General features: G+C 44.2%; 1 protein-coding gene across 1 annotated transcript in view; it reads right to left on the reverse strand.

The window, feature by feature from the left end:
* LOC146775989 (uncharacterized) overlaps positions 1–25,484 on the reverse strand; it is a 649,670-nt gene that overhangs the window by 374,490 nt on the left and 249,696 nt on the right. Inside the window, exon 5 of the mRNA XM_085637079.1 lies at positions 25,251–25,411. Within this exon, the coding sequence (XP_085493205.1) occupies positions 25,334–25,411 (78 nt within the window). The 3' untranslated portion in view covers positions 25,251–25,333. The remainder of the gene's footprint in view (positions 1–25,250; positions 25,412–25,484) is intronic.

Consider the following 25,484-nt stretch of genomic DNA (forward strand, 5'->3'; position numbering starts at 1 on the left):
AGTTGGTTGCACCTGATCGGAGGGTGTACACCGAAATCATCACAGACTTTAACTTCTGACATCCTCAATCATAGAATCAAGACCCCGTTTCATTGTTCGGACCTGCTGTACCGCGCTATAGTTCAGCAACTACAGTCAACAAAGCCCAATAATCCTGTACAGCCATTAGCTACGGAAGCACAGAGTGTGATGCACCTTAACGGAGGTAGTTCTGTGAAAAGCAGCAGGTTTTATTGGACATCATCCATTATGGGATCAAGACAATGTTCCACTGTTGGGACCCAGAGTTGGTTGCAGTTGGTCGAAAGGAGTACCTTCATCTCCACTCTCAGATACAGTTCTAAGATCATCCACTATGGTATCAAAACACCGTTCCACTGTCAGTACCTGTTGGACTACTGTGTTACTATTATACAGAGCACTCCACGCTCCTGGGTCTCAGGCTGGGCTCTGTGTGCCTGTGTCGCGGTAGCCAGCGTTAATCTCAGGAGCCTTCCGAGCTCGCAGACCTCGGCCCAGGACCTTCCGTCGGCACGTGGTTGGCCCTCTTTCACATACAGCGGTGTCAAAAGGTGAACTGTGGGGCATATATGCGTTACAGCGGCCATGACGGTTTCTGAGTACCAGCAGGCTGAGAGCATCATTCACGCACCCACCTTTGCTCACAGTGTCAGCCTCGTGGCGGTGTAAGCTGCGCAGACCTGGAAGACACGTTCGCCAATCCGGAAGAGAACCACACCCAAAGAAACATGCCATATATTCATACCCCTACGCCAGCCTTGCATACGGCCAGCCAGCCCACTTCCCTAAACATTTGGGGGGGGGGGGGGGAGGCACGCACGCGCTACCATTCTGTAATCTTCCCTACTGACTGTACTATCATAGTTGCGTCCACTGTCCACTTCACTCAATAGACCATCAATGTATGTTGACATGTACATGTCTGTGCTCTGCATACTCAAGTCTGTCCGGCACATCCCCTCAAGACTGCACTGTACTTTTATAATCGAGAATTACTTGCCACCTTCGCACATACTTTGCTCTCATCTCTCCACGCATTCTGCATAGTGAGGCAGAGGTGCCATGCCATGTTTAGTTTGTATACATGGCTAGCCACGGTTCCCACAGTATGTAGTGTCATTGAGTGGTAGAGAGGTGTGGCTCACTGGTTAGAGGCGGCAGACCCGTAAGCAGAGAATTGGCCAGGGACCAGGGTTCAATTCCCGACGCGGCAGGGTCGTGGACCAGGGTCAAAACGGATTCGATAATTCTCGCCTCGGTACCTACTCTAACCAGGAACACACTCGGCAACTCTGGGCATTAAGCTTGCCTCATCTCTACAACGGCCCCCCACAGACGCTGGGGATGCCTGGTTTCACCTTGGAGATACCCAGAAAGGGACCATCTCACAGGGATAGCCAGGACGGGTTCCCCAGCGGTCTATAGCGCCGGGACACCTCCTCGTGAGGTAGCTGTTCGCGCTCTACAAATATCAGTATTATTATTATTATTATTGAGTCTGCTACGTGCACATGTTGTTTGTCATGTTGAATGTCATTATATAAGGTAGCGCGTTTATTCACGAGCAGTGGCTTATTCCATTCACATATCGCTGTCTTAAAGAGCATAGAAAAGTTTTTCTCACAGGTGAATAGTGCGACCACAATGGCAGTCATTCATTACTATCCAAGAATGTCCAACTACACGGCGCTTCTAAGCTTTCAGCCACCAATCTTGCGTCCTTTCTTAAAAGGACGCCAACTCCCACAAGCACGCCAACATTCACACTGCTTTCTAACAACAGTTATCTGCTTCTCAATAACTTACACTCCTACGGAATATGAGCTGGCATACCGCATGTCCTTACTGTTTCAAACATAGTAACTTCCTGTGGCAATATCTATTCCCACCCACACAAACTAACTCCCAAACTTCAACTTGGCCTTCAATTCCTAGTTTGAAAACACATTTCAAGAAACAAACCAAACAAAAAGCACCTTTGGTCAGAACAGAAGTCTTCCTCACTTCCGCAAAAGAAATTTATCAACTGAAGATACCACGAACTTCAAATAAAATACACTCCCTATTAAATATGAACTGCCAATTACACTTTGTGAATTGTTACACAATTTTCAGCACGTCACACTCAAGGTCTGACACACTTTTTTAACATGGTCTCCTACAGCCTTCTAACACGCTTTCTAACTGTTCTTCTTTTAATGCCAGAATACATTCAGACATTCTTTCGATCATCTCTGGAATATCAGGAACAGTGCCCATAATTCTCACCCTCTTTGCGGCAATCCTACGACTAATTCTACTTCTAGAAATGGCTACGCTCTTTATGGTAACAACTATGTCCGACAGAATACGCATCTATGCCAAGCTACATCAATACTGTAAAAAAACGGAAAAACTTTTCGGCTGTCTGCCTCTATCTATTATCAGAGCTAGCTACAACATAACATTTATCTACACTTATGCAGTATGCGTACAACCATTGTTTGATTGCAAAACTTGCCCATTCGACTGGTGAATGGATGTATGCCTTGCCAACATCTCAACAATCGCTCCAGATATCCAGCAGGTAATGAAGTATCTTGAAAACCATGACCGTGATTGTTCTGGCAGTGGAGCAATGGCGAATGCAATGCAAAAAGGAATCGCAGCGCAATGAGATTTCTGCACATCCAAGAAAGATCTCCTGAAGCGTGCGACCTTTCACAACATCGCAGATTGCCTGCCCATTCAAATTACCGCTCCAACATTCGAGGAACATTACTGTCCCTTCGAAGATATGAATTGGATCGCTTCGCTTTTCTCACACAATGGCAACAATTGCCTCTTGGAACATTATGCATCTCAAGCAGCTGAAGAATTTCGGGACTGAAATCTCCAAGACTTGTAAGAAACTCACCTTAATCTTGAATGGATTTTTTTCCATTTTTTGACTTTTTCCTTTAAATGTTTTATAATACACTTCAATCCTACTACTTTGATATAATAACTTTCTAAGTATACTCATACATTTGAACTCTATCCTCATTATTCCCCCTTACGTCTCCAGTCTAACCAGGAATCGATGATCTGTGGCATATGCAAATACGCTATTTACTTCCAAAATTACCCTAAACCCGACACCCATTTAGAAACCACGTCTATTCTTTGTGCACACATCTCTCTGCCTGCCTGTTATTCACAAAGACCTTTTACACAATTTTACTCAAAGTCAGGATCTGCTCAGAACTTCATGATAAAAATGTAAAAAGACGACTTTGTTTAGGAACTGGTTGGCACAGTGTGGTAATCGTAAACTACCTTTTATTTCATTATACAATGTATTTATTCATGTCTAGTAGCTATTCTGTAGGTCACATAGAACTGTAACATATAATGTGCAATTCACTGATGCAGGAGCTTCGATTTGACTACAGCAGAAGCAATTGGAGTTTGTCTAAGCTTGATGCCTTAGCTCTCTACACAAGAATGTTTTTTTGAAACAGCTGAAGACAATAATGTACGGTTTGACTACAAAGGTACCGAATGTGCTTCTCAGAAGCAAAATGTTTGTATTCATCCTCAAAGTTCCAATGTGGGTAGAACTAGTACCAATTCTGACACGCACCACATTGAATCTACTGTACAACAGATTGCTAACCATTCCACTGTTCATTTTCTGTTACAAAAAAGCACTGCCAAGGTACATAAAAAGTTGATGACTACATTTTGCAATTTCTTTTTTATTTATTTATTTTCTTAAACGATATATGTGGTAATCATATCCTACCTGTATTTTCTTTATAGAATGTAGAGTCATTCAAGTGTAATCGCTATTGTTCATTTCCCATGCAACTGTAACATGTAATGTACAATTCACCGATGCCGGAGCTTACGTTTGAATACAGCAGAAGTGGTTCAACTTTGCTTCAGCTGGATACTCTACCTCTTGCACCAGTGGGTCCAATTATGGAACTTAAATAAAGACACTTTCTATATAATTTTCAAACTCCATCCCTTTATTACACACAACCACTTTCTTAGACACAACTCATTTTACCATTTTCCTTCTCTGGCATTGCAACATTCTGCATTATATTCTTCACGATTATTCCTTTATTCCTGCTTCCTAAAACACTACTTTCGTCTCTTCAGACCAATAGGGATGAGTAGTTCGTTTCACACTCCCTGTATAGAATAAACGCACACTAACACTACTTACACAGGTATGCTACAGCGGCCAGTATCCTACAGCTCCCACAGCACATCACTTCACAGTAATAAACTCACGACTTACACTCACAGTTTCATCCCCGAGTCTTCATACCGATACCACTAAGTACTTTGCCTCCCAATCCCGCTATACACTAAACACATACCAACACCACCTGCACAAATATGCTACAGTGCCCACTATGCTACAGCGCCCGCTATGCTACAGCGCCCAGAGCACATCACTTTACAGCACTCAACTCACAGTTTAGAGGCACGGTTTCATCCCAGAGTGTACCGGCACCTCACCTAAGCACCATCTCCCAGTTGGCAAAACAGCACATTCACACCAGTAGGGATAAATAATTCACTTCACACTCCCTCTATAGCCTCACAGCGCTCCTACCTTCCTCTTTCCCACCTTTTTCTCCCTTTTTTCCCCCTTACTCGCTTCAGCAGGATCACAAAATGGCGGCCAACACTTCCTAGTTGCAACCGCTCACAGCTAATCACCAGCAAGCTTGTGCTCGTAACACCTCAGCCAATCAGATGGCAGAATTCCCAAATATCAATATCTGTAAATTTCGATATTTCTCAAAAAGTACTGAACGGATTTACACCAAATAAACAAAAGCGTGCTGTCTAGACCAACACCCTTCTCCCTTCCAAATTTGGGGTATTCCGTTCACCCGTTCGACCTGTAGCCTTGTCTAAAGTTTCCTATGGAAATTAACAATGAAAAAACACATTTTGGGACCCCCCCTTTTTTCTTGGTCCCCCCTTCACGAATCACCCCCAAACTTTCAACATAGGAGCTGATCTCAACAAAGAATTAGTTTTGAAACATTCGCGAAGATTCATCAATCGGCACCAAAGTTATTGCGAATAGAATGTTGCCATTTTCCTATAGTAACTAGGTCCTAACTAACTCCCTTTTGGCGACCGCCGGTGGGTGATTATGAAGGGTAAGATCAGCTGCCTACATTTTGTCAGGAAACAAACAGCTCTTGGTGTCCTTAAGCAGAAAAATGTTTGACAGGTAAAAGAGCGAACACTACACTGTGGCACCTCCATCAGATTCAGTTCGAGCATAATGAATGATCACAGAATTTGAATGTATGATGATAAATGATTGTAGCTGTAAATGACAAATTCATTTAAATTACTCTAGGATAACATCTTTAAAATTATATTTCCAACTTGGACAATCCATCTAAATAACAGCTAATCTATACACAACCTCTTTTCTCTCTATCCTGGAATTCATTAATCTTTGTTCAACTGTTAGCCTGCTTCATCCATTATCAAAATCTCTAACATTTGCCCCTCAGCTACTTATGAGAGCCATAATATGGTAACAAAAGTGTAAACAATAAGAGGAGCACCTAAAGGCTAATTACTGACTCTGCTCTATGCAATGGAGAGCTGGTTATTGCATCTTTTTTATTTAACATCTGACAGACACTTATAACAAGTTTTCATTTCTATAGATTGTAAGATCTGCTTGCAGAGCGAGAGGCTGAACATGTCAGGGTAAAAAACGTTTTCATTTCTGTGTTCATTTTTCTTAGTATATCTTGATAACCGCATTATAAAGCACCATTCAAAGAGATGTGTCAAAAGTGTGCCGGATGTATTTGCATGCATGTATTATCATAGCGCGTGTATTGTTTTGAATTAAAAGCAGCATATGTGTATCAGACGGTATATTGAAACCATAGTTTAATAATGTTTACTGTGAACATTTTCTGTCTGACAATAGGCCCACTATTCCCTTCTCTATTACAATGGCTATACTTCATATTTCTATACTTATTTTTGTATTATTGACTTGTGCTTCTAATCAAAAGCTCCCTGGCAATTGATATTGGCATCACAGCGCTAACAGAAGTGTGGGTCCAATTCTGTCATTTAAGGAGTTTTACTTCTGTGGTCCTGAGGCCCCATTAGTACTGTACAAAATGTAACAACACATGCACTGATTTAGCAGTCTATCCTCAAGGCGGCTACACAGAAATATCAGTGGCTTACTCAGGAAGGAAGTGTGGGGGGTAAGGGGCTCAGAACTCATGGCCCAATTCCCAAAGGTAAACTTAGATTGAAGTCTAAGTTTAGACCTGGGGATGTATTACACAAAGTGGCCTGGGGGAGCAACAGGCATTTGCGCCCGCTTTTAGAGCCCTACAGGGCACATTGATATTACAGAAGGGGCTGTAGACGCTTGTGCGGAACCTTCTGTAATACAGATAACGCTGGCGCACAGATAGCACAAGCGCTTTCATCAGAGGACATTCCCTCATTTGCATGGGGCATGGCCCCATGCAAATGAAGGAATCTCTTTGCCTTGCACGAGAACCATATTATTGCATTGGGCACAAAGGCAAACAAGCCATCAGGAGGTGCACTGTCAGTGTGCCACAAAAAGACAGCACAGTGTCAGTGCGTCCCCTGATGTCAGCCCTCTGGAGGGAGTGAAGTGAAAACTATGGACCCCATAGACATCCCCTTGCAGGCAAGTGCAGTCACTCACTCTCCCCATTTGCAAGGTGATCTATCACCCCTCTTAAAGTTCAGGTGGGTTTCAACATGTACTGTGAAACAGAGTGGCTGCTTCAAGCTACTCCGTATTTCACTTGAATGTTCCGCCCTAAGGGCAGCGCAGGTTCGCGGCTGCCTTGGGGGCAGCACATTCATTTTAATACAGAACACTCTTCTTGTTTACGCAGAGCTCACCTTTTCAAAGGTGAGCCCGGCGCAAACAAGGTAAATGCACTGCATGTGTAATATGGCCCCTGAAGTCTAGGGGCTTGTTTACAAACTTTTGAGCAAGTTTATGATTGTTCGGTAAACAAAAAGGGATTTACTAGTAGTATCTTTACAAGTGCAGAGTCTCCACACATCCTACCTTTTTATGCGTGGAGACTGCACACTCGTAGAGATAGTACTAGTAAATCCCTTTCCGAATACCAAACAATTGTAAACTTACACTACAGTGTAAGTTTACCTTTGAAGACTCAGGCCCTCAGACTCAGGCTCAAAATTGAGACCATATCTAAACTTAGACTTCAGGTCTACGATTTCCTCTGTTAATCGGACCTTCAATGTAGTGTCAATGGTTTATAACATAACATTGTGTTTTTTCAATCCGAGTCCGTTGTTTTGGCTCAATACTTCATTCTTCATAGCTGTCCGAGGCACTCAATGGGAGTGCATCCGTTTCCCAGCTGACTACCCTGCTCCCATAAGGTTGTAAATGCTGGCCACATGCTCTATTTATTAGCTACAGATGGAGCAGATCCTGCGACTTTGGTGAGAAGAGGGCAGTTGTCCTTCGGGCTTCAGAGTTGCACCAACATCTTCTGTGACCCTTGGAATAAACAGCTTGTGCTTAGCATGAACCAAACTCCCAAACAGTGCTGGAGAGACCAACCAAGCTGTCTGTCAATGAAGGATTGTTTGGAGAAAGTTACGAATATTTTATGAGAACTATAGTTGTTGCAGGATGCCCATCAACCCCGATCTCCTGAGAAAGACACTATAAAGTAGAAATAGTCTGAAAATATGACTCAGACTAGTTTGTAATCAATCACATCATTACCTGCTCAGAGTACAGATCCGCATTTTGTGCCAGTATGGTATGTGTAACTCAAGCACACCGCCATATGGCTTCAGACACCAGGATTATATCTTCCTTTCGTCCAATTACTACCCCTGGGGAGACTAAGCAGATAGAGAGGCAGAACTCAGGGTGTGCACGATTGCCAAGTGTGCTGAGGGAAAAAATAAAAAACGTACAGATAAAACTATCGAGAGGGACTCAAAGTAGGGGTGGGCACTCTTCTGAGGCATACAGGGGTATCTTTCATGAAAACTAGTCCCATTCCCACATACTTAATATTTCCCTATCATGGATTCTAGTCTTGAAAGTCTGAGCAATTCATTTTAGGAGCGATTGTTAGTAACTATGTTGCCATATTTGGATGTGAGTTCTACATCCGTCTACTAAGCCCAGCTACAGAACATGATCACAGGTATATCTGCTGCTGAGGGACGGAGGGGGCAGTCTTAAAAATCCAGGAGGGCGTGAAACAGGTACATCCAAGGGAGTTTACCACATGAGACATCTACATATATGGTTGGTTATAATAAAAGACACCTACATCAAATTGTGGTAGGGTCAGAGCTCGCAATCCTCCACTCTCAGTCTTAATTATCATATCAGCTCTGTCTCTATGCATTGTGCCTCAATTCCTTGATGTACCAAAATTGGCTACACATACAAACAAACAAACACATCATTTTAATTACAAAGGAGCAAAAAGCAGTAGTTGCAATTTGTGTTCTATAATATCAGTTTACATATTGGTTTTTACTCCAAATCCACAATAGGTATGTGCCAAAGTTTCTGATATGCCCTGAAAGGTAAATGCTATCCACCTGTGCTACTCAGTGTAATATTATTTCAATTATCAAACATTGGTATTTTAAACTGTTCTTAATTGCATTGTCATACACACTGTTTATCTGATACTGGAAATTGAGTGAATTGCATTTGTAAATTGAATGTTGAAAATGTTGTTAATGTGATTTAACTTTAAAATATTTCAACCATCATGTTTATAATTGTAAGAAATGTGTATATCTACACATATTCTCACTGAGTATAATTAGGTGTAACTATTAATAAAGTAATCATCACTTACAGTTTCACTACATTCCATAAGCAATCCTTAAGGGAAAGAAGGTCTGCTTACTTATGGTCCCAGAAAGCAAAGGTAATGTTAAATAATCAGACGGAATTGTGTTCAAGTTTCTGAAGGAATAGTGTCAGGTAGTGTACCAGTGAGACCACATATTCTACTAGCACCTCCTTGCATGCCGCAGCTTATTTCCATCTCAACAGGTGTTTCCTTCAACCAGAAAATATGGCTTCAACTACCTTTTTACTCACCCATGAGGCCGTGGAAGGTATGGTTTAAATTACCCCTAAGAGTATATTATCAATATATTGCGAGACATCGTGGAATTCCTTGGTCCTATATGGGCCTTCATAAAGCCACTTATTGAACAGGGTGGGTATTTTATTCTTTACAATAGACAAATGAACCCAGTCTTTCTATAGTTTCCAAGTAGCCCTGTGTCATGCTCAACATCTTCCACCAGTCTGAGTATTTTAGCCAAATAAAGTGTCCATGCGGAAGGTTTAAGCCAAAATATAAAAATTTTAAATCTTAACCACAATTCCCGTGAAACAACATGTACTTTCTAAAAAGCTAGAAGTGGCTGAGAGTGTCACGGTGGACACTAAGGGCATCATTAGGATCCACCCGCCATCCTATCGTAGAATGGGACCGCCCGCCATTGGTGCGGGGGTCCCGTTGGTTCAATTAGGATGTGCCCGCCACACTGCATTCTTGACATTGCGGCGCTACGGGCCCCCAAGGCAAGAACCGCCTGCCTTTCCTTGGCGGCGTAGCCGCCATGGAAAGGTATGTCCCTGAACATATGCTAAAATGGATGATGGTGTCTCCCAGACACCACCACCATGTTAACAGCTTTTCTGCCCGGTAGGCAATCGGGCGGATTGCCTACCGGCGGAAAACTGGCAGACAGTCTTTCCGTCCGCCGGGGTCCCCCCGCCATATTAATATGGCAGGGGGAGAATGGCATGCAGGTGGGAGGGAATGTCAGACTGATCGCCACCGCCATGCGGGCGGTGGCGATCCTCCCGACATTCTAATGGGCCTCAAAGTCACCTGAGAATCTATGGAATGATCCCAAGCCTAAATACAGACTCGCTTTAGCATAAAGCTGATTTTGGAAAAGACCATTAACCTGCCTGTCAAAAAGGTAATTTCAATTAAAGATCTCCCATAAAAAAATCCAAAGTCAGAATCCCATCCTGATCCTTAAAATTCAAAATCCGAATTCCAACTGCACAAAAGACTGCCATGGTGATCTTTTTATTAATATTTAGTCCACAATTATGGCTGTTAAGATCAACTATTACTATGTATTATTGACTGTGAGTTTACATCAGGTGTTATGCAAGTAGTGCAAAAAGAATGTTGTGTGGGGATTGTCATAATTGGTTATTAGGTCCCGCCTAGCGTTGCAGCACGAATGCGCTGGCATCGCTTTGTGAGGCATGCAGCATATACTGTAGTGTGAAAGCTTCGTGGAAGCTCCGCCCACTCTCTGCCCATTGGCTTTTGTCTTAAATGCTGCCTTCCGATTGGTTTGAGGCTTGTTAGCCCCTCCTCATTCATCATTTGTATCCTTCCACGGCTTTTGGCCCCTTTACTCCTAACACTTTTATCTTCCCTGTCTCCCCACCCCACCGCCCCCTCCCTCAGTCTGACACTTCTCACCCTCCCCCCCAACTCCCGTTTGTGTTTTCTTGGCTGCCGGTACTTCCATTTTCATGTTTATTATTGCCACCTTGAACTATGCAAGTTCAATATGCGTGCTGTACAAAAACTTCTCGTGTTTAATGAACTAGATTTTAATGTTACTCTAAATATAATAAGACTCTAGGCAATATTCGGGGTATGCATGGCAACTGATGCCTCTTAGTTCACAAATGGCATTGTCGTCGGGCGGGAGGAGCGGCGGTGTTTTAACTCACGCTAAAGAAATGCACTTTTTTGAATTCTGAAGAGACATTATCGCACATTTACATCATGTTTACTGTATGATTAACATGCCGATCATTTTCAAGGCTCGCCCACTGGCTCATATACGCTTGGCTCGTCTCCAGCTGGCTCTACCTGTTAATTAATATATTGGCTTGTGCACCTCTAACAAAGAGATGAATGTATACATGACAGTGAGCCCGGTAGATGGTAGAGAAATAGACTGGTGCAGGCAAACAGAAAAAGTCAGTCTCCATTGCCTCACGTCAGAATCATCACTTTCAATAACCTGGAAATTTGCTGGCAACTCCCGCATGCCCCAACCTCATCCCCCTCACCTATTCTTAGCAGAAGCGGCAGATTCTGAGCTGTGCCCTGCTGGTGCAGAGGAGCACGGCAGTCTGTAGAAGTGCTGGGATCCCTATCCAATAGAAGGGGGGCCCCTGTACGTAGGATGGGTAGGCAGAGGGAATAGGGGACAACTAGAACCAATTGTAGAAAAAGAAGCCGACTGCCTACACAAAAGGAATCTAGGTAAGCCCAAATTAGGGTCTAGGTTATAAAGAAAAACCACAGGCCAAGACTGACTCAGGAAGGCAATGAGTGAGAGAAGGTTATCAACACATGATTTATTTAAATAACAAAAATCAGGATAATGATCTTTGCACAAAAAGTAGACAATGGGTAATAAATTCCAAAATGCAAATATGTGAAAGTCCCACACTCTACAGTCATATACACAATCATTCATACAACATACTCATTTATTCAACAAGGGGCATGCTTGCACAAAAATCACATACTTTAACAATTAGATTAAAAATAATTGACATCAAAAGAATGTACCTTTTCACCTTTTCGTGCCTACCTGAAGACTTCGCCTGTTCTTTATAATCTGGGAGTGCACGAGTTCTTTTGAATCTCTATTGTGACAAATTATACATTCTTTTGATGTCAAGGGGAGTGACATTATGTTTGCTGGAAGTACATGGATACTGACTGGGGAATTGAAGCTGTTAAAGACAAGTGTATAGTATGTTAAAAGACTGCATGCATACTGCACAGACATTTGAAGCAGTCAATGTGGTAATGCATAGTTCACAACATGAGTACTTGGAAACTGACTAAATCATCATACTACTGCTAGGACAGTGCCTGGGTAAAACTTTTAAATTTTCAGTTCTGGCACAGTGAAGAGAATAGTACCTGGTCCTGAATCAGTCACTGAATGAGTGCAAGATGACTGACAAGATGTTTCTTGAAATATCTAGATACTGACTAGTTAATTAAAGAAGTGAAAGACAAGTGTGTAGGTGACTAGAAGCTTGTATGCATTCTGTATAGGATTTAAACCAGTTCATGTTGAAAGGCCTGACTCACACCATGAGTACTTAGACACTGACTGAATGATTAAAGTACTGCAAACAGAGTGCCTGGGAGAATTTATAAGTGTTTGGGTTTTTGCGCAGTGAATGGATTAGTACATGGTGTTGAATGGGTCACTAGACGAGTACATGGGGAGTGACAGGGTGTTTACTTGAAGTGTATGGATACTGACTGTGAAATTAAAGGTATGAACGAGAACTATGTAGATGGTTAGAGAACTGCATTCATAGTAGATAAGCATTTGAATCAATGCATGTGCAAAGGCCTGCCTCACTCCATTACTACTTGAATATTAACTGAATGTTTACAGTATTGCAAGGACAGTTCCTCGGTGAATACATAAGGAATGACTACCTTTTAATTCTACCAAAACTTGACAACAGGATATTTTTTAATCAGTTATGCATATTCATAGAAATGAACTACTCAAATGCTTCTCTCACAGTGGTTACACAAATGCACACAGACTCACAGTGTGATTCTAGACAAGCAACACTATCCCTAGCAGCTTACCAAAACTCATTCACTACTGTGGAAGGGGTAAGGGAACTGCACACAATCTACATATTTCAGGACTGTACTTTTGTGTCAAAGCCTGACTCATTTAATCAACGCATTAGCAAAGACTGGCTTCTAATGCTATTAAAACTTGACAACATGACAGGTTTTAAAAGAGTTATCTGTCAGAAAATACATGATGTTACCAAATACTTCTCTCACAGTAGTTCCCAAAAGAACACACACTCACAGTGTAATTCTAGACAAGCACCACTATCCCTAGCAGCTTACCAAAACTCATTCACTACTGTGGAAGGGGTAAGGGAACTGCACACAATCTACATATTTCAGGACTGTACTTTTGTGTCAAAGCCTGACTCATTTAATCAAAGCATAAGCAAAAACTGCCTTCTAATGCTACTAAAACTTGACAACAAGACCGGTTTTAAAACAGTTATCTGTCAGCAAATACACAATGTTACCAAATGCTTCTCTCACAGTGGTTCCCAAATGCACACAGACTCACTGTGTGATTCTAGACAAACAACACTATCCCTTGCACTATACCAAAACACATTTCTTCATCTAGAAGGAGTGCTACATTTTAGTGTAGAAACATAACTCATTTCACAAATTCATAAACAATGACTGGTTTCTAATTCTACCAAAATATAAAAACAGCACAGTTATCGGTCTGCAAACACATGGAAAACACAAATGCTCATCACAGAATGGTTTCTACATGCACACACACTGTCAATAAAATTGTAGAGAAAAAAAGTACTCCCTCCACTTTAATAGGAGAAATACATTAGTCTGATTAAAATCAAAATAGTCTACATACATCCCCTCACAATTAAATAACTCACCTTTCAAGTATATCAGTCACACACCAGATATCAGTCACACACCAGATTTTCTTATACAGAATGTCTGCACTGTGCACCTGTCAGCAAAACCAAAGAATGGCAAAGTTTCCCTCTCATTTTCCACACATATACATGTAAACATCAAATCACATTCCTTCCCACATAAATTCCAAACCAAACACGCATTTCTATTGGTTAAACATTTCAACCCTTTCCAAATGACATCAATTTGAACCCTTCCCCCAATCTGCCTTCTGCCTGTTACCATAGAAACAGGTCATGTAACACTGTTCTGAGCACACAGATCACAAGTTCAGCACACAATGTTGCTAATCAAGACAGCAAGTGTGCTTGACTTTTCAACATAACTGTTCCTTACAATCAGTTTTTGTTAACCAATAAGAATCATGCGTTTAAAAAACAGAAATATGCACCCTACCTTTCAGTGTAGAAGGTTGTCAAACAACCAATGATTTCTTGTCTTTTTTCAAAACTGCATCTTAGCCACCATTTTAGAAAATCTTACTTTCCAAACTGCCATTTCATTTACAGAGACCATCTGAGTGCATCCAGACCTCCTTTCAAGATGCTTAAAATGTGGATTGTGGGACACAGCTATATTTTCTGGAGCCAAAGGTATGCAGAAAACAAAGGCATTCACAAAGACCTAGGTTTGCCAAATGTAGACATTAAATGGATTGGACAGAGAGTGTTCAAGTGGCACCAATTGATGCCAGTGGTGAAATCCTTCATGCATATTCAACACCCTGACCTCATGATAGTGCACTGTGGTGGCAATGGCCTAGGCACTTTGACCGGGGTAGGTCTGGAAATGCTTATGAAGGACACCTTTGCAGAACCGATTTCACTTTTCCCCAAAACTGCCTTGGTGTATTCTAACATATGCCAAAGGTAGAAATGGAACTGGTCCGATCATTTTTGTCCACAAATTGAGAAAGCTAGGAAACATGTGAATAAATCGGTTTCTGCTTTTCTCCGAGACTATAGAATGGGGTCCATTTACAATAACAATCTGCGCTTTCATATGCAAGAGATGTATAGGAGTGATGGAGTACACTTTACTGATGAAGGAAACAGAGTCTTCCTCAACAACTTTAGACTCTGTATAGGTACTTACTTATAATTACCAAAAACCCTCAATGAACACAACGGCTCTTTTTAGAGCCACTCAAGAACAAAACACTTAAGCTTGATGTTTATCTCCCAAAAATTTCATAATTTCTTTCCTTGGATCCGGGCACCCAACGCGCGAGAATCCGTGCACCCAACGTGATAGGATGCGCGCACCGTGCGCGCATTTCGCCATTTTTTTTTAAAAAGGGGGCCCCAGGGGGTCCTTCTGGGACCCCCTAAGCAGATCTAGAGAGTCAGAGTATTTCCACACTGCCCCCTTTATATGTTTTACACACTTATTCCCCTTGCTTCTTCAGCCTCGCTTCTACCGAGGCAGAAAATAGCCGCCAACAGATCCTGGTTTCGAATGTAGACAGACACTCGACAGCCAAGTAGCATTCAGCGCGTGATCGTCAGGGTGCGCGCTCGGTTCGGGGAGGGTGCGCTTACGGTGCGGGTAGGGTGCGCGGATCCTCCCCGACCATATATATCACTAACTTTTTTCCCCTAATTTTCTCAGGAACTACTGAACAGATTCACACCATTTATGCAAAAGGCACGAGTCTGAACTGAGGACTACCTCTTTGCTAAATTTGGTGTAATTCCGTTCAGCGGTTCGGCCTGTAGCTGCGACAACAGATCCTGTGGGAAATTGCATGGGGAAAACGCGTTTTGGGACCCCCCTTTTTTCTCGGCCCCCGCTTGACGAATCACCACAAAACTTTCAGGGTAGGAGCGGAGCAGAGCTGGCCAAAAGTTTGGAAAATGTCGCAAGGATTCATCAACCGGTGCCAGACTTATTGGGAATAGAATGTTGCGGAATGCACTGCTGATGACGTCACATATTACATTACTCATGACATGGTCAGTGACATCACTCATGACATCACTGATTACATCTCAAATGACATCACTGATGACATCACTGATGACGTCATCCAGTGACTGTGTGTTTCTGTAAAGTTTAAATATATTTTATATATTTATAGTGAAAGGCCTGTGGAAGAATGAGTGGGTGTACAAGTGTGTGAATGGATGATTTTCTAGGTGCGTAACTGACTCTATATGTGAGTCATTAAATGTATCTTACTGCGGACTTCTTACTAAACTGTGTGAATGTCAGTGATGTCATGAGTGATGTAATATGTGACGTCATCAGCAGTGCATTGCGTGGGCGCGAGTTATAGTTAGCTGAACTAACTATAACAGGGGAATTTCTAGGGTTCTGTACAAGGGAAATGTCCAGTTAACTATAACACCCCTGAAACCTATGGTTTTTTCAGTGAATTTCTAAGGTTTTTTAAATGCCAATTCCTAACTATATCAGGCCTGAAACCTATGGTTTTTTCGGTGAATTTCAAAGGTTTTTTAAATGCTAATTCCTAACTATATCAGGCCTGAAACCTATGTTTTTTTCAGTGAATTTCAAAGGTTTTGTAAATGACAATTTTTAATGTATTAATTGTTATACTGATTTTTTTGATACTGATTTACTACATTTTTTAAACTATTTATTTTTAGATTTATTTTAATTACATTATAATTACATTATACATTACAATACAAAACATACTTTCTCAGAATGAATTACTTTAGTTTAAATACTTGGCATATAGGCAACAGGCTTTTAAGTTCAGTAGTTACAGTTGTGGCAATGGCCAACCCAATTTCAAACACAAAGCAACATTAAGCTCAATGTGAATTTCTAGTTAAATGCAATTAGTTACATTATGGATTACTTTTCTAACCACAGGACTGGATCCTAGATTCAGTCCTTGGACATCTCCTGTAAACAGATGAGTAAAAGCGTTTTGGTTACAGTAGTTATTTTTAAGGAATATTATTGTATTTTAAAAGTTGACACTTAAAAAAATTTTCACATAGAATCACCAATGTTATCCAATGGCAGAAAATTCACTTAGCAGGTAAGTAGTGTTATCGTTACTTTTTCTTACTCAGTGGTGGATCCTGGATCCAGCACTGGCCAACCTCTTGTAAACAGTTGAAAGAATGTGTTTAAGTCATACAGACGATTTTTTAGGAATATTTTTTGTTTGTGAAAATAGACACTTGGAAACTTTTCTGCTGAAAACCACACAATGGATTCCTATGGAAGGAAATACAAGTTACTGGTAAGTACGCTTAGAATTACTTTTCAAAGTCAGTGCTGGGCTAAAAGATGCAGCACTGGGTTCTCTCCTGATTATAGGCGAGTAAATCGGATTTCGTAGTTCGGCTGATTTTGGAGGAATATTTGTACGTTTCAAAAATGGACACTTAGAACATTTTCTGCTGAAAACCACACAATGGACTCCTATGGAAGGAAATACAAGTTACTGGTAAGTACACTTAGAATTACTTTCCAGGGTCAGTGCTGGGCTAAAAGATGCAGCCTAGGGTTCTCTCCTGATTACAGGTGAGTAAATCGGAATTCGTAGTTCGGCTGATTTTAGAGAAATATTTGTACAATGGTGAAGGAAGGGGGCGGGGCCTGAGGTGAAATGTGTGCAAACACGCCCTGTGGCGCGTTTTAAGTTGGGGAATTAATTCCTCTTCAATCCTGAGGTCCCCTGGGGGCCAACTAGCCCACCAGGTACCTCCAGTATGCGCCAGGGGGCTGCATTGCAATGAGGTGTTCAGAGGCCACGCCCCTTTTTACAACACTCTGCAACGCAGCTCTGTGGTGCTTACTGGAGGTATCTGGTGGGCTAGTTGTCCCCTAGGTGACCTCTGGATTGAAGAGGAATGAATTACCCAACTCAAAACGTGCCACAGGGCGTGTTTGCACAGCATCACTTCAGGCCCCGCCCCCTACCTTCACCACTGTGCAAACGCGCCCCGTGGCGTGTTTTAAGTTAGGAGATTAAGTCCCCTTGAATCCTGAGGTCCTCTGGCGGCCAACTAGCCCACCAGGTACCTCCAGTAAGTGCCATGGAGCTGCGTTGCAGAGAGGTGTAAAAAGGGGTGTGGCCTCATTACACCTCTCTGCAACGCAGCCCCCTGGCGCATACTGGAGGTTCCTGGTGGGGTAGTTGGCCCCCAGGGACCCCCAGTATTGAAGGGGAATTTGTTCCCCCTCTGCAAACACACCAGGGGGCGCGTTTGTAGAGTGATGAAAGGAGGGGGCGTGACCTCCCGACCGATCCCGTTTTTTTCTTTTTTTTTTTCTTTTTAGGAAGGGGGGCGGTGTAGCTCCCCTTTTTCTTATTTTTTGGCCCTGTGGACCCCATCCCCCAGGGCCTGCCCCCTATTTTTTTTTTAAACTGTGGAGGGGGGCCACGTGGCCCCCCCTCCCGAGGCCTTAATTTGCCCCGGGGACCTCATCCCCCGGGGCATGGCCCTTTTTTGTTTTTTTGGAGGGGGGCTGCCTTGCCCCCCTCCTGTGGCCTCTTTTGGCCCCGGGGACCCCATCCCCCGGGCCTGGCCTCTGTTGGGGACCGTGGGGGGGTCCCCAATCTCCCCACGGCCCCGCCGGCTCCCCGCCTCCTGCAGGAGCCGGCATTGCTTTTCCACATGGGGAGCAGCTAACATGATGCTCCCCATGTGGAAAAACAATCTGCTTTGCTATTGGGAAGAGAGAGCAGGTTTCCCTGCTCTCTCTTCCAAATAGCAAAGCAGTTTGCAATGGCAGGGTGGGAGCCGCAAGGCTCCCGCCCTGCCATTGCAAACAGCAGTGTCTCGGGGGTGGGCACCGTGGGACACTGCAGGAGCCGGCCCTGGTGGGTGGCGGTCAACAGGGCCACGACAAGGCTCCAGGAGGGAGGCCGTGCGGCCCCCCTCCCACTTAAGTTAAAGCCCCCGGGGGTGGTTGTCCCCGGGGCTTGGGGGTCCGTATCGGACCCCCTACTTCAAATATGTAGTGCCCCGGGGAGGTGGTGGTCCCCGGGGCGTGTGGGGGGGCTCGAGCCCCCAACACAGGTTTTTTTTTTTTTTTTAAACAAGCCCCGGGGGTGGCGGTCCCCAGGCCTGCAGGGTGGCCATGAGCCCCCCCGCATACATTGAGATAAGCCCCGGGGGGTGGCAGTCCCTGGGGCTGAGGGCCCCCCATAACTATGAAAAATTGCCCCCGGGAGCCCGCGCTTAGTTTTTTTTTTCCTCAGCGGGATGCGCGGACCCTACGCGCATCCCGCGATTTTATTAAAAAAATGTAATCATTTTTGGGCCTTCAGGGTCCTTGTGGGACCCCCTGAGCAGGCCTAGGGGGTCAGGGTGTTTCTACCCTGCCCCCTTTTCGCGTTTTGCGATGTTTGTTTTGGGGCTTCTTGTGCCTCGGTTCTACCGAGGCACAAGATGGCTGCCAACACTTCCTGATCTGGAATGTTGACAGCCAATTAGCATTCAGCTCATGCACGGCAGGGTGCGCGCTGGGTGTTGGGAGGGTCCGCGGATCCTCCCCGGCCATAGATATATATGTACTTTTAACAGTAATTTTCTCAGGAACTACTGAACGGATTTACACCATTTAAGCGAAAGGCACGAGTCTGCACTGAGGACTACCTCTTTGCCAAATTTGGTGTAATTCCGTTCAGCAGTTCGGGCTGTAGCTGCGACAACAGGTCCTATGGGAAATTGCATGGGGAAAACCCGTTTTGGGACCCCCCTTTTTTCTCAGCCCCCGCTTGACGAGTCACCGCGAAACTTTCAGGGTATGAGCGGAGCTGGCCAAAAGTTTGGAAAACTTCGCCAAGATTCGTCAATCGGCGCCAGACTTATTGGGAATAGAATGTTGCGGATTTCCTATGGAAAATAGGTCCTAACTATAACTATCTACTGGCGACATTAATTCAGTGAACATTCCTTGTGGGAGAACGGTACCCAACCGGGTTTTATATGGGATCTTGACTCAGCGACGATGGGCTGTACTACAAAGACCATGATGCCCTGTTTTGCTTACGCCCACATGGGCTGGTCTACACATTCAAATAAAAGGTGTTTCCTCTCAAAACCGTTTTTCCTTGCCTAATTGGAGTGAGCCAGTGATCAAGAGGAGAGTATCCTCGAAACGCGTATGGCAGTCACTTTTTGAGAACTGGAGGGCTGGCTGAGAACCCTGCTGCCGGTAGCTGTGTGCGCTACCTCTTCATGTGTGATATCCTCACTTGGGGCAACCTGTGGCTTTTGTATTTAGCGGCTGGTCCGGCCACGAGGATGTCCTGCCGCTGCTGCGGTTCCTTGACGCTCGGATTTGACGAGCGCTGTTTGGGAATGAAGGGGGCCTAGCTGCTGGTTTGACATTGGCAGAGTTGGAAGCAGCCTTTTCGGTCCTCGAGCCCACTGGGGTAGACATTAATTCAGTGAACATTCCTTGTGGGAGAACGGTACCCAACCGGGTTTTATATGGGATCTTGACTCAGCGACGATGGGCTGTACTACAAAGACCATGATGCCCTGTTTTGCTTACGCCCACATGGGCGGGTCTACACATTCAAATAAAAGGTGTTTCCTCTCAAAACCGTTTTTCCTTGCCTAATTGGAGTGAGCCAGTGATCAAGAGGAGAGTATCCTCGAAACGCGTATGGCAGTCACTTTTTGAGAACTGGAGGGCTGGCTGAGAACCCTGCTGCCGGTAGCTGTGTGCGCTACCTCTTCATGTGTGATATCCTCACTTGGGGCAACCTGTGGCTTTTGTATTTAGCGGCTGGTCCGGCCGCGAGGATGTCCTGCCGCTGCTGCGGTTCCTTGACGCTCGGATTTGACGAGCGCTGTTTGGGAATGAAGGGGGCCTAGCTGCTGGTTTGACATTGGCAGAGTTGGAAGCAGCCTTTTCGGTCCTCGAGCCCACTGGGGTAGACATTAATTCAGTGAACATTCCTTGTGGGAGAACGGTACCCAACCGGGTTTTATATGGGATCTTGACTCAGCGACGATGGGCTGTACTACAAAGACCATGATGCCCTGTTTTGCTTACGGCCACATGGGCGGGTCTACACATTCAAATAAAAGGTGTTTCCTCTCAAAACCGTTTTTCCTTGCCTAATTGGAGTGAGCCAGTGATCAAGAGGAGAGTATCCTCGAAACGCGTATGGCAGTCACTTTTTGAGAACTGGAGGACTGGCTGAGAACCCTGCTGCCGGTAGCTGTGTGCGCTACCTCTTCATGTGTGATATCCTCACTTGGGGCAACCTGTGGCTTTTGTATTTAGCGGCTGGTCCGGCCGCGAGGATGTCCTGCCGCTGCTGCGGTTCCTTGACGCTCAGATTTGACGAGCGCTGTTTGGGAATGAAGGGGGCCTAGCTGCTGGTTTGACATTGGCAGAGTTGGAAGCAGCCTTTTCGGTCCTCGAGCCCACTGGGGTAGACATTAATTCAGTGAACATTCCTTGTGGGAGAACGGTACCCAACCGGGTTTTATATGGGATCTTGACTCAGCGACGATGGGCTGTACTACAAAGACCACGATGCCCTGTTTTGCTTACGCCCACATGGGCGGGTCTACACATTCAAATAAAAGGTGTTTCCTCTCAAAACCGTTTTTCCTTGCCTAATTGGAGTGAGCCAGTGATCAAGAGGAGAGTATCCTCGAAACGCGTATGGCAGTCACTTTTTGAGAGCTGGAGGGCTGGCTGAGAACCCTGCTGCCGGTAGCTGTGTGCGCTACCTCTTCATGTGTGATATCCTCACTTGGGGCAACCTGTGGCTTTTGTATTTAGCGGCTGGTCCGGCCGCGAGGATGTCCTGCCGCTGCTGCGGTTCCTTGACGCTCGGATTTGACGAGCGCTGTTTGGGAATGAAGGGGGCCTAGCTGCTGGTTTGACATTGGCAGAGTTGGAAGCAGCCTTTTCGGTCCACGAGCCCACTGGGGTAGACATTAATTCAGTGAACATTCCTTGTGGGAGAACGGTACCCAACCGGGTTTTATATGGGATCTTGACTCAGCGACGATGGGCTGTACTACAAAGACCATGATGCCCTGTTTTGCTTACGCCCACATGGGCGGGTCTACACATTCAAATAAAAGGTGTTTCCTCTCAAAACCGTTTTTCCTTGCCTAATTGGAGTGAGCCAGTGATCAAGAGGAGAGTATCCTCGAAACGCGTATGGCAGTCACTTTTTGAGAACTGGAGGGCTGGCTGAGAACCCTGCTGCCGGTAGCTGTGTGCGCTACCTCTTCATGTGTGATATCCTCACTTGGGGCAACCTGTGGCTTTTGTATTTAGTGGCTGGTCCGGCCGCAAGGATGTCCTGCCGCTGCTGCGGTTCCTTGACGCTCGGATTTGACGAGCGCTGTTTGGGAATGAAGGGGGCCTAGCTGCTGGTTTGACATTGGCAGAGTTGGAAGCAGCCTTTTCGGTCCTCGAGCCCACTGGGGTAGACATTAATTCAGTGAACATTCCTTGTGGGAGAACGGTACCCAACCGGGTTTTATATGGGATCTTGACTCAGCGACGATGGGCTGTACTACAAAGACCATGATGCCCTGTTTTGCTTACGCCCACATGGGCGGGTCTACACATTCAAATAAAAGGTGTTTCCTCTCAAAACCGTTTTTCCTTGCCTAATTGAAGTGAGCCAGTGATCAAGAGGAGAGTATCCTCGAAACGCGTATGGCAGTCACTTTTTGAGAACTGGAGGGCTGGCTGAGAACCCTGCTGCCGGTAGCTGTGTGCGCTACCTCTTCATGTGTGATATCCTCACTTGGGGCAACCTGTGGCTTTTGTATTTAGCGGCTGGTCCGGCCGCGAGGATGTCCTGCCGCTGCTGCGGTTCCTTGACGCTCGGATTTGACGAGCGCTGTTTGGGAATGAAGGGGGCCTAGCTGCTGGTTTGACATTGGCAGAGTTGGAAGCAGCCTTTTCGGTCCTCGAGCCCACTGGGGTAGACATTAATTCAGTGAACATTCCTTGTGGGAGAACGGTACCCAACCGGGTTTTATATGGGATCTTGACTCAGCGACGATGGGCTGTACTACAAAGACCATGATGCCCTGTTTTGCTTACGCCCACATGGGCGGGTCTACACATTCAAATAAAAGGTGTTTCCTCTCAAAACCGTTTTTCCTTGCCTAATTGGAGTGAGCCAGTGATCAAGAGGAGAGTATCCTCGAAACGCGTATGGCAGTCACTTTTTGAGAACTGGAGGGCTGGCTGAGAACCCTGCTGCCGGTAGCTGTGTGCGCTACCTCTTCATGTGTGATATCCTCACTTGGGGCAACCTGTGGCTTTTATATATATATATATATATATATATATATATATATATATATATATATAAATAATCTCCTGTGTTTTCAGTCTTGAGAGGAGTCTGGTGGTTGATGTTCTCTATCAGTCAAGAGACATTTTCGACACGTCTACATAAATGTAGATTCTGGTATTACCTGACTAACGTGTTGCTTTTTCTCTACAGATTTGGTACTGTGTTCTCAGAGGTCCAGACACTGGTATTTTAAGGGCTACAGAGAAGACGATTCTTCTCTAAACAACTAAGTGCGTTCATCTTGAAAAGATAAGGGACCTTATTAAAAATCCCTGGTCGGTCATTTCTGGGGGGGACTAAGCTCCTATCTGCATGCCCGACTACAGGAGACTCATGTTGCCAGAATACACATGTCATTACACTCATGTAAAAGGGTAAATGTAAAGAGGTTACTAAGTTCAAAGTGCTAGGTTTAAAGTGCTAGATTCACAACACTACGGTCAAAGCGCTAGCTTCTTAGCGCTACGTTTAAAGTGCTAGGTTTAAAGCACTAGGGCTCTGAGTTCTAAGGGTCCTAAATTACAATGCATCAGGTATGACTATAGATGATACATGGTAGGAGCATGAGATACAGGGTGTTGGGTATGAATTATGAATATTGAAATTGTATGAATCCAGAATAAACTGGGGCATACTTGTTGGCCAGGTCTAAGCACCAAGTTCAGCTGCACCAAGGTTCTCACAAATATGAGTTCCTGGAACACAAGGGGGCTCTGTCAAATTACAACCCAAAGGATAATATTTGCATCTACCCCCTTTATTCCTGTACTGCTTTTTTTTTCCACTTTCTCTTCCCACAATGAACAGTGTTTGTTCCTTGAGTCCAGAGTGATACATTGTACACTGCTCTTTAGCAAGAAACATCACGCTGTGTTTTGCAGCGAGTCTAGAGTAATACCTTGAGTACTGCTCATTAGCAAGAAACATCACAAAAAAATGTAAAGCACTACACAACTTGTGACTTAAGTGTGAAAGTGCCTGGAATTTTGGGGGAGGAGGTGCAGTATCAAGGGAAGACATCCCACCAAAAAGAGACCCCAGAGCAATATATGAATGTGCATTATGGGCACAGAATATGCAAGTATTTGGTTAAATGGCACAGGTACACAAAAACACAACCCTCCAAACAATTTCTAGTAGCGAACATTTGTTTTGGAAGCAAGGAAAAGTAGGGTGCCAGAATGCTTATTTGGATTGGTATGAAGAGACATCTAAGAGACTTCACGAGTCTCCGGTGGGGAGTCTTAAAGCCTCTCAGGAAAAACTAAAGGAACAAGTGAAGGAATTAAAGAAAATGCAACAAAGACTTGACTGGGTGTCACTAAGATGACAAGAGAGGATGGACTTGACAAGGTAATCTTGAACATCTTGGCCTCAGAGCTTTAAATAGGGGCATTCCCCCTGGAAAAAACAGTAAGCCTCTCGTAATTAACCTCCTCTGGGGCTTCTCTAATTTACTATACCTTCGAGAGTCTCACTATCAAGCACCTGTTCCTCAGGAGCAGTACCTTACAATGACCACCTTCTGGCAGCACTGACTCTGTGAATAATTACACCTATGGATCGGAGTGACCAGACAGGGGGAAGGGTTTTAGGGAGGGTACTGCAGGGAGGGAGGCCTGAAATGACAGGCAACCATTATTAGTCTTCAACCTAACCTATGGTGATTCTGTGTTTTTTCTAATCTAATACGAGTAGTTCAAGAACCAACCTTACTTGTGAAGGAAATAAAGGAGCAGTGTACTTTCACTCAATGCACTCACTCCATTATACCTTTCGCTGCAATATTCTGAAGTTTCAGTCACAGAGATGAGAATATTGCAGAGCTTTCTTTGTTTCTATGGTTCAATATTTATAATAAAAATGTTTCTCAGTTTTAGGCACCTTAGTGTCTTTCTTCATTCTGATTCGCGCAAGATTACCAAACTCGCACTGTTATATCTCTCACAATATGAGGTTCTATGATAAAAGTCACTTCCATAAATAACTCCATAAACAAACATAATTCATAACACTATGAATACACTGCAGTACTAGAGTTATGCGTGCAGCCTTTATGATCAATGAGCATATATTATTCCATAATCCTGAGCATCGATTATTCTGTTTTCACATATCTGTACCTTAGACTTTTTAAATAAGTCTGTGCCCTCCTCAACTTGAAAATGTTGTTTTTTGAGCTCCAGGGAGCTCCTTCTTTCTTTTTTTAACAGATATTCAAGATATTCGTCACATAATAGAATTCCCCTAAGCATTAGCTTTTACCATGCGTTGTATTTCACAAATGACCAGGGCAGGTTCCATAATAAACTGAAATTGCCTACCAATATTCAGGAGAGCGACCCAGAGGCTGCTGCTGCCAGAGAAATGCTGAATCACGAGCGTTCTGGAATGGGTGCGCTCTGATTTAACAGAAGGTCCTGGCCTCATCCAACATGGTGGTCACTGTTGGAGGTCTCGGGTAACTAAGCGACTGGAACTTGACCTGGGAAAGAAAGTTAGAGTTAGCAGAAGCAGGCACTCCCTTTATGCATGTTTTAGACAAAAAGGCTTTGTGC

This window comes from Triturus cristatus, chromosome 12 (genome assembly GCF_964204655.1).
Source record: "Triturus cristatus chromosome 12, aTriCri1.1, whole genome shotgun sequence".
NCBI classification, from domain to species: domain Eukaryota; kingdom Metazoa; phylum Chordata; class Amphibia; order Caudata; family Salamandridae; genus Triturus; species Triturus cristatus.